The following is a 10,147-nucleotide window of genomic DNA, read 5'->3' as shown; positions in this document are numbered from 1 at the left end:
AGCTGATTAGTAGATTTTTAATGGCTATTAGCTTGATAATCAGTAACCAGGCGTAGCTTCCAGGCAGACCAAACCCGTGCATCAGTCTGCCCACGCCCATGCACATCAATACCTCATTGGCAGGTATAAAAGGGGGCCCTGACAGTCTCCCAGTAGCAGAGCGGAGTCTCTAGCCTTAACTCGTCTGGGAACCTTCACTTTCCCTCACTGGGCTAAGGCATCATGAGTTGTCAGATCTCGTGCAAATCTCGAAGAGGAGGAGGAGGTGGAGGAAGATTCCGGGGCTTCAGCAGTGGCTCAGCCGTGGTCTCCGGTGGGAGCCGGAGATCGGCCACTAGCTTCTCCTGCTTGAGCCGCCATGGCGGTGGCGGAGGGGGCTTCGGTGGAGGCGGCTTTGGCAGTCGGAGCCTTGTTGGTCTTGGAGGCACCAAGAGCATCTCCATTAGTGTGGCTGGAGGAGGTGGAAGCTTCGGCTCCGGTGGTGGATTTGGTGGCAGAGGAGGTGGCTTTGGAGGCGGCAGCGGCTTTGGAGGTGGCAGTGGCTTTGGTGGAGGCAGCGGCTTTGGAGGCGGCGGCTTTGGAGGCGGCGGTTTCGGTGGAGGCGGCTTCGGCGGCGGCCGCTTTGGAGGTGGCGGTGGCTTTGGAGGTTTTGGGGGTCCTGGTGGCATGGGGCCTGGAGGATTCCCTGGTGGAGGCATCCACGAAGTCTCTGTCAACCAGAGCCTCCTGCAGCCTCTCAACGTGAAAGTTGACCCAGAGATCCAGAATGTGAAGTCTCGGGAGCGGGAGCAGATCAAAACTCTCAACAACAAATTTGCCTCTTTCATTGACAAGGTGAGTCATGAGAAGCTGGCTCTCTCTTGATGCTCAGGATGCCCTACTTCCACTTCTACCTGACGAGCCAATGGCACAGATTCATTTCTTCCAGGAGCCATTGGTGTAGTCAAACTAGCCTGGTGTATTTCCCAAATGGGCGACGTGCTGGCTTCATGGGCCACGTCTTCTGAGACAGTCTGCAGTTAGGAATTATTTACATCTTTGGCTTTATGGCTTCAGCCCAAATAAGTAATATTTATGGAAAATTCTGAAAATCGTGGAAACACTGATAGAGGCAAGTAAAATGGACTGAGAAGTTCAGGCCACGTGCCAGCCGATTTTGGAAGGAATTGGTAAGACGTCTTCTGAGATAGTCTTTCCTTCCCGGAAAGCTATTAGTCCATTATGTTCTGGGAAGCTGCACCCGAAACATCTGTTTGGGGATGAAAGAGATTCCTGCCTTTAAGAGAAGCATTCTCAGTTTTGTGACCCAGAAAGTCTTTATTGGTGTCACTTTTGAGCATTACAGGGTTTTGCCCTATTTCAAGGCAGATGAACTTGCCTAAGAAATTTATGAGGCTTGTAAAAATCAGAGCGAGGAGCCCTGCCCTCCGGTGCTCTCACACTCAGCACCTTTAGGATCAGTGCCAGGGGATGCCTATTTTTGGTTTGCCCAGGACCTTATGGGACTTTTGCCGGAAATTCAACTAGGATGGGAGAGGGAAATGGCCTGGAGTCTTGGGAGCAGCCACAAACAAAACAGTGGGCGGTGAAGTAGGAAAAAGAGTTCTCTGCATGGAAAGTGCCAGCTATAACATTAGGAGTCTGTAGAACCTTCCAAGTGTGGAGGCAGGGAGCTCAAGCCGGATCCAGCATCCGGCTAGTGAGCACAAAGCTGTGGAGACTTCTCTAAGTCCCGAAGCAGGATCAGAACGGACTCCGGCAAGTGTGGCCCGCTGGGGGGGAAGGGTGATCCAGAGCTCATGTGCTCTCCTTCTGGTCACCCTGTAGGTGCGGTTCCTGGAGCAGCAGAACCAGGTACTGCAGACCAAATGGGAGCTGCTACAGCAAATAGACGTCAGCACCCGCACCACCAACCTGGAGCCCATCTTTCAAATGTACATTGCCAAACTGAAGAAATATGTGGATACGCTGTCTGCAGAGAGAACATCACAAGATTCAGAGCTGAACAACATGCAGGATCTTGTTGAGGATTTTAAGAAGAAGTAGGTGGCAAACAGCGAATGGAGATCAATATTGATCATAGCTGTCCAGTCACCCCCCAGGAGGCCATGCCTCTCCCCACTGCATTTGTGGGGTCGATTCACGTGTCGATCATTTGTGAGGAAGACGTGTAGGGCTTTAGAGATCGTGGCTTTTCCCCCATGTTTGCAAGTTAATTTGTAGAAGAGCACCCTTATTTGGGACATCATAGTTACAATTTAGATCGTTAAAAGAGTGTTTAATATTCTCAGAGAATGCAGAATTCAGGGTGGGTCCAGTCGGAAAAGAGAAAGAAAAAAGTAAACAAGCTGGAACTAATCTAACAGCTGTGTCCCCGGGTCCCCACAGGTACGAGGATGAAATCAACAAGCGCACAGCTGCTGAGAATGATTTTGTGACACTTAAAAAGGTGAGCCAGAGCATGTCATGGCTGGGTGGGAATGAGGGGGCTTCGGAAGCCCGCTGGGTCCAAGCAGACAGGCTGGAGAACAAATGAGCTCCCGTGGAGACAAGACTCACCTGAGGTGCCTGGGGATGTGGGAGAACAGTTAGCAGGGACTGGGTAGAAGAGAGGGTCAGAGAGAGGGAGTGGGGCCTGCACACTGAGCAGTGCATGAGTCTCACCAGAGGCCCCTCACATTTTCTGCAGGACGTGGACAATGTCTACATGACCAAGGTGGAGCTGCAGGCCAAGACAGATGTGCTGAATCAGGAGCTTGAGTTCATGAAATTCCTTTTTGATGCGGTAAGGAGGCTGCTCCTGGAGACACCCTGGCTTCCCACCCTTCCCACCAAGGAAGCCCTTCCCAATTTGTGAAAAGGTGGGATGAGTGGGGTCTGTGGACTGGCTGACTTCAACCTGCCATCATTGCAAGCCACTAAGGAGGTTTCGGTGATGTAGGCCTCGGAAGAGAGGAGCTTTCTCCTCTGATGTCACAAGAAGTAAGGCTCAGGAAACAGAGAACAACTTCCCTCACTCCATTCCTCAAGTGTCCAGCTCCCCTTAGGAAGAGATCTATCCTGTCCCCATCCCTACGTCTAATGTACTTCAGAGATCAAAATGCAGCAGACCTTCCCTCCCTGCCCAGGTGCACACATATCTTCTGAAACAGGAAGTAAAATTTAAGACATTTATCATCCACAGGCTTCCTTCTGGGGGCATCAAACTTATCAAAATTGCATAAGTGATGAAAGCTATAAACTAGGAGGCTCACAAATGCCGACTCCCATAATTCTCTGGACACCCTCGGCAGAAGCCTGGGATTGGTGTTTATGTTTGCTTTAATCCCACCCAGTGTATCCCACCCAGCTTAGTCTGAGAACCCATATGTCCTCAACACCGGGGAGGGGAATGTCTCCTCACTGACTTTGGCTATGGGCAGGGAAGCCATGGCCAGACCTCCCCGTGTGTTGCAGGAGCTGTCCCAGATGCAGCAGAGTATCACCGACACCAGCGTTGTCTTGTCCATGGACAACAACCGCAGCCTGGACCTGGACAGCATCATCTCCGAGGTCCGTGCCCAGTATGAGGAGATCGCCCAGAAGAGCAAGGCAGAGGCCGAGGCCCTGTACCACAGCAAGGCAAGTGCAAGGAGAGCACAGAGAGCCTCAGCTCTGTCTAACAAGCTGGGCTTCACCCTGGCCGGAATGTGTCCCGTGAGATTACTGGTGCTTTTGTCTAATGGAAGTTGGGCATCATTCCCAAGCAAGTGTCCATAGTGCCTCAACTGCCCTCAACTGACAATGGCACCAAGTCCTTGAGGGGACATGAGACGGTCCCCCACCTCCCACAAATGCAGCTTGGTTGACCCAGCCTGCATCAGACTTACCTTGGCTTGGGCCAAGCTTCCTCCACGCTGCCACTGCCCTCTTCCCGTACAGTACGAGGAGCTCCAGATTACTGCAGGGAAACACGGAGACAGCCTGAAGGAGGTCAAGATGGAGATCAGTGAGCTGAACCGCATGATCCAGAGGCTGCAAGGGGAGATCGCCCATGTGAAGAAGCAGGTGGGCGTGGCCCCCAAGGCTGTGCGGCTCTGGGGGTCAAGTGAGGCTCGGGTGGGTGGGAGGTTGTGTATGGGTGAGTATGTGCAACTGCGTGTGTGTGAGAGAGAGGAGAAACTGAGGAATTCGAATCTAGCATATGTCGATCCCAACCACCTTGAGTGTAACAAAATTTAAGGCTTATCACAATTTTTACGGTGGTATAAGAGACATTCCAAAGTGAGGATTAGTGCAGGGAAAGAATTGTGCTACCTTTTGGATTGCTTCCATGAGTGGAAGGGAGTGATAATAAATAAGGCAAGAAGTCATCTGGCTGGTGGCAGGGGGGTGGGGGTGGCAGACAGAGCCTGCCCTCCATGCTTGGCACTGTCCTGAAACACCAGTGGCGGTGCGGTGGTGGGGCAGCAGCCGCGGCAGGGAGCTGGCCGGGGGATGGACGGTGGCTTGGGAGAGACAATGTGGGGCAGAGAATGGACTCCAGAGGCAGCAGGGGTTCTGTGAAGTTGTCCACATGGGATGTTTTCATTTGCGACTATAGACCGGGACAGTGCCTCTGGCCCTGTGCTGTGAGGTAAGGGTCATTATGGGCAACGCATCAGGGTCCAGTCAGAGGCAGCTGGAAGGCAATGCCCCAGAGATGGCAGCAAGTCTCAGCATCCTTGTTTGCGACTTGCATCAACTCCAGGGGGACCCAACACTTCCGGGGCCAGTGAGTCTGGCTTCTCACACCCTAAACACATCTGCTCCCCTCCCCCTCTGCCAGGCAGACTCAGCTCTCCAGACTAACAGAAACCTTTTCTCCTTCTCTCCCAGTGTAAGAGTGTGCAAGAAGCCATTGCGGATGCGGAGCAGAAAGGAGAGCATGCCCTCAAAGATGCTCAGGGCAAGCTCTCTGACCTTGAGGATGCCCTGCAGCAGGCCAAGGAGGACCTGGCCCGGCTGCTGAAGGACTACCAGGAGCTGATGAACGTGAAGCTGGCCCTGGACGTGGAGATCGCCACCTACCGCAAGCTGCTGGAGGGCGAGGAGTGCAGGTGGGGACACTTGGGAAGCAGGAGGGTCACATGGTCCACCCTCCCCTCTCTCCTAGAACCGGGGCTGGAGGCAAAGGCAGGGAAAGCAGGGGTGGAGCAGGACCTCTGACAGGTGAGAGCTGATGTCACCACATTCCCCAAGCAGCCATTCAGGACCCAAAGCATTAACGTACAGTTGTAGATTTATCAATATGGCATGACTAACAAGTCAGATTAAATTACACCCAGTTAAGTGAAATTAAATCAAAGTAGATTAAGCAGTACATTAATCTTGGTCTTTTCTGAAAGAGAAACTAAAATGCTGTGAAATCACATTGGTCCTAGAGAGTACGAGACATTGGTTTATGGGTCTGCTGGGTGGATGGCCTTGTCTGCCTCCACCTTGCGACCCAGAACAGGGGGATCACGTGTTGGACCATGCTGACTGGCTGACAGCTCCCCTGCAGCAGGTGCCAGACCCGGTTCTTTGCAGATTTCTGGAGTGACAGACTGAACCCTTTGCTAACTCGCCAAAGGGAACTTTTCTTCCTCTGTTTGACGACGCTGTCTGAGCCCTCTGTCAGTGTCACCAGCATCCCCAGTGGTTTTATTTGGCTGAAGCAGCTGGAAGGGGACAAGCTACCCCAGGCCAGCAGCAAGCCAGTATGATGGGGAAGGAGCCGCTTTGCTCAGGGTGTTGCTCTGGACTCGTCTTTGAGGCCATGCCCTGCAAGAAGAAGTGGGACAGATTTCAGACAAAGCAGAGGAGGGCAGGGCAGGAGGGGAGAATAGGGAGGCTGTACAGGGTTACAGTTCTTTCCCAGTTGAATGTTCACAGTGTAGCCTTGTTTCAAAATTTCTAGCGTGGTTGGGATTCTGAATAGCAGACTACCTCAGATGGATTTAAATACAAACACGGGTTGCAAATCAGAAGGGAATTTGCTTTCTTCAAAAAAATTCTTTTTTAATATTTGTTTATTTTTGAGACACACACACACACACACACACACAGAGCGTGAGTGAGGGAGAGGCAGAGAGAGACGGAGACACAGAATCAGAAGCGGGCTCCAGTCTCCGAGCTGTTAGCACAGAGCCCGACACGGGGCTCGAACTCACAAACCATGAGATCATGACCTGAGCCGAAGTCGGACGCTTCACGGACTGAGCCACCCAGAACCCAAGGGCTCTGCCATAAGCTATTTTCTCTCTTTCTGACAGGATGTCTGGAGACCTCAGTAGCAACGTGACTGTGTGTAAGTAATGGGGGTGTTCCTGCCCTGTGGGTGGTGTGTCGGGAGGATGCCGAGGCATTCAGACTCTCCACGGGGATGCCATCTCTCCCCACAGCTGTGACAAGCAGCACCGTGTCTTCGAGCATGACATCTAAGGCCGGCTTTGGCTCTGGAGGCAGAGGATCCGGTTCTAGAGGAGGAGGATACAGCTCTGGAAGTGGCAGTTACAGCTCTGGAGGCAGAGGATCAAGCTCCCGAGGGGGCAGTGGAGGGGGCTATGGCTCTGGAGGGGGCTCCAGAGGCGGATCCAGCTCTGGAGGGGGCTATGGCTCTGGAGGCGGCTCCAGAGGGGGCTCCGGCTCTGAAAAGGGTGGTTCTGGCTCAGGTGAAGGTTACAGTTCCAGCGTGACCTTCTCTTTTAGATAAAGATGGAGTCCTACTGTCGATTCTGCCGCTTTAGAATGTAGAAGCCTGTCTCTGTACATCCCATTGGCAGCAAATCAAACCTTGTCCTCCACCCCTGATGACATTTTGGAGGAAAGGGTTGCTCACATAGGTTTTTGAAATATCTTCTCTCCGAACCAGTTGATTGGAGCCAGTGACACCCTCTGCCCCCTGCCCCCCCCCCCCCCCGGAAGAAGCTGCATCGCCCAGGCTTGTACTTCCAGCCATGCCCCCTTGCCTGGCCCCTCCTTGCATTGCCCCTTTGGTGGTCCTCCTCCTGAGGACTATTCTGTTGAGGGCTCCATCTCAAAGCCTGCGTCTTTCTCGTGGGCCTGCCCCCCAGGGAAACATGTTTCTGTGTATATAGCCTGCCTTGTTGGCTTTGCATCTAAAGTGCTGTGGTCTTGGTGTCTGCATAATAAACTTCGTCTGCAATTTATAACATGTGATGTGCATTTAATGTCAAGCCTTGGCAGAAATGGGCAGTCAGGAGCTGTAATTACTCATTGCTGTCTAATTTAAGACACCAGAAAAGGGAGAGATTGGGAAATATATAAAAGCGAAGCTTCCTGGGGCAGGGACATATGGCCCTGAGGCAGTGTGGCTGGGAGAAGCCAAGGGCAGTGTATTTTCTTTTTTTTCTGGAAGTCTTGAAGAACAGAGACTGGAGGGGCTAGCCCTGGAGTCAGGGTGTGGATGTGATGTTCTTAGAAAAGTATTTGTGAGATCTGGGGACTGGGATATTGCCAGGAGGGTGACAGGGGGATTTGTGGAAAATTCTCTTCCCCAGCAAAAGCCACTCTTCTTAAAAGCATTTTCCCACAGATGCCACCCCACCCCCACCTTCTGACAAGAGTTCTGAGCTGATGTCCCTGCTCCTCAGGACAAATCAGCTGGCCCCCCTGAGTTCCAGCCAGGCTGTCTGCAGCTCTAAGCTTCCAAGGCGGAATTAGTATTTTCTTAGCTCAACCTAGGTCACTGGGTGCTCTACGTACCTAGTACCCAGACCTAAGTACCCAGTGGGAGTTCTCAACAAAGGCTGAAGGAGAGGACCTGGGGAAGTCTCTGGAGGACTATAAAGTGATCTCCAAAACAAAAAACTGCTTTTTTTCACAGAAAATTTCTCCACTACCACCAGAGAAGTTCTCCAACACATTCAGCAGATAATGGGCCCTTTTGTCCCCGCTTCCCCCCTGCCCCCAACCATGCAATAGCCCTCTGGGAGCCCCTCCCTCTGGACACCCCAATCAGGGCAGCCTTCTCCTGTGGTCATGGAGACGATTTCAGCCTCTTCCCCACAAAGGCCTTGTCATCTGACTGCAGCTTCCTGGTAACTCAGGAAGGGCTGGGCTCTTGGGGTTGGTAATAGACTAGTCAGAGTTGCCAAAATGGGAGTTGGTGTCTTTGATTGGGTCAGGTCGAGATATATGTGTGGGTATTCAGATGTAGCCGATGTGTCTTAAAATAACTCAAATAAAAAAAAATCCTGGGGGGATTCTTTTCTCTCTCATTTTACTTTAGTTCCAAAACCTTGGTGAGGCCTTGGTTGAGTCTGTGAGACTCTTCCACATCCCTAGAGGCTGTCGAGATGGCTTTGAACAATGTAGGGGAGGCATTAATAGAGAATAGATGTTTTTTACTGATCCCAGACCACCTGGCCCCAGGTTTGAGGGTACGAGACAGGAAGAGGTCTGAAGGCTGAAGGGGGCAAGGTGATAATACACGAGGATGGCCAGTCAGGGCTGATGTGCTGCTCAGAGATGGACCCTGAGAGCTCCCAGAGCTTGGTTAGGTGGGAGAGGTCTGTGGAGGTGAGGGTGCCTACTAGGAAGGAGAAATGTGGGGGCCTGGCTGTTTTAGGGTATATTTACTATGCAGGCATGAACAAGGCCCTAAACAGGGTCTAGTGTCCCACACATTTAGGGCTGTGATTCTGAATCCTCAGTTTAGGGAAGGAAACCGATAAAGTCCAGGGCGGGCATAGAAACTTGGCCTCTGCTTCCCAGTTCATGTATTGTTTCAAGGCTTTGGGAATGGTGAGCTGTTCTGATAACTTTCTGAGGGGAAAGAAGGTGAAGCAGGTAAGGTGACAGCTTTTATTCCCAGCTACCTTAATTGCTCAGATTATCGGTGCTGTGAGTTTCCAGCCCCTTCTATGGTTCACTCTCCTTGCTTCTACTCTACCTGAGACGTAGCCCTTCTTTTCAGATCCATGCAAACACAGGTTACTTTCATGTTGGACTCTAATGGCAAAATGAGCTGTGTAGATGAGCTCAGGGGGGCACAGGCCTGAAGCCTGAACGAAGTCTGGCTCTAAGCAGGTAATGGAATGAGTGACCAGCTTTGGGGAACAGATTCTCCTTTCCTCCTAAGTGTCACAGGAGGAGAGAATCTAGGAGAGTTTAGTATCTAGGAGAGTCTAGAATCTGGGTCACACCCCTCCTACCAGGGCCTCTGCCCGTCTTCCACCGGGTCTGGTAGCTGACTTACCAGGTCCTGGGCTACAAAAGGGAGATGGGCACAGGCAGAAGGGTTTTACAACCTCTATTTCCATAGGGAACTGGGCTAAATATTTACATCCTGATGATGTGGCAGACAATTTAGGACACCTTCCCGCCTGTGGTTCCCTCCTTTTCTCTACCTGTGAGTCCTCGTATGAATTCAGATGAACTTCTTTCCTCCTTTTACCCCTTTACCACACTCCTTCTTCCCTGTCCATTCAAATGACAGTGCTTGGACAGCTCAACACCTCCAGAAAACCCACCTGAGCGGGACATTCATGCTCCTACTTGCTGTGAGGAGGGGAAGGCCTTTGACTAGAAGTTGGGAGACTTTAATGCTGACCTTCACCTTGGGGGGAATTGCTATGCTGTATCAGACTGGTCATTTCTCCTTCCAAGGAGATAGAATGAGATGATCTCTGCATATCTCTCCAGCTCAGTATAAAAGAGCCCCATCTGTGCTGTTGAGTTGGCCTCCCACTAGGCTGGGAGGAAATAAGACTGGAGCTTGGAAGGCAAAGGGCTATTATACTCCCAGGTCAGAGGCAGGGTCACTGCAGACCACATAGGGTCACAGGGGAAGTCACCAATGTCAGTCAGGAAGCAGAAAGGAGGGCAAAATCAAGGCCATGGGATTGCAGTTTCCATGGGCAAGGCAAGGCAGGGCAGGGCAGGGCAGATGAAACCGTTTAGGACTGGCTAATTCGAATGACTCTGTGGGCTTTGGGGCATAGTGGTGGTCTCTAGCTCCCTGGTATCTGGCCCTGGGATGATTTAGGGCAAAGGAAATGTTGGCTCTGGGGTGGGAGAGACTGATAAGGATGTAGTAGAGGCTAAGGACTCAGGATTGGTTGGTTTGCATATGAAAGACTTGTTCTGGGCCAAGCCCAGGAAAACAGGCTCTCCTCAGCCT

At 51.8% G+C, this 10,147-nt stretch overlaps 1 protein-coding gene across 1 annotated transcript; it reads left to right on the top strand.

Annotated features, from left to right (window-relative positions):
- Window positions 1–222: 222 nt before the first annotated feature.
- LOC102948539 (keratin, type II cytoskeletal 2 epidermal) lies at window positions 223–6,751 on the top strand. The gene is made up of 9 exons (XM_042990830.1): window positions 223–834; window positions 1,828–2,042; window positions 2,389–2,449; window positions 2,690–2,785; window positions 3,457–3,621; window positions 3,922–4,047; window positions 4,858–5,078; window positions 6,276–6,310; window positions 6,405–6,751. The coding sequence occupies exons 1-9, from the start codon at window positions 223–225 to the stop codon at window positions 6,713–6,715; spliced, it is 1,842 nt and encodes a 613-aa protein (XP_042846764.1). The 3' UTR covers window positions 6,716–6,751.
- Window positions 6,752–10,147: the final 3,396 nt, after the last annotated feature.

The sequence above is a fragment of the Panthera tigris genome, chromosome B4 (genome assembly GCF_018350195.1).
Source record: "Panthera tigris isolate Pti1 chromosome B4, P.tigris_Pti1_mat1.1, whole genome shotgun sequence".
Taxonomy (NCBI): domain Eukaryota; kingdom Metazoa; phylum Chordata; class Mammalia; order Carnivora; family Felidae; genus Panthera; species Panthera tigris.
This window is presented reverse-complemented; position numbering and strand designations above follow the sequence as displayed.

Excerpts from the sequence above, each read along its gene's own strand:
- LOC102948539 (XM_042990830.1), top strand. The coding sequence starts at position 223 with ATGAGTTGTCAGATCTCGTGCAAATCTCGAAGAGGAGGAGGAGGTGGA. Across the intron at positions 835-1,827 it reads TTGCCTCTTTCATTGACAAG|GTGCGGTTCCTGGAGCAGCA; the intron begins GTGAGTCATGAG and ends GTCACCCTGTAG. Across the intron at positions 4,048-4,857 it reads TCGCCCATGTGAAGAAGCAG|TGTAAGAGTGTGCAAGAAGC; the intron begins GTGGGCGTGGCC and ends CTTCTCTCCCAG.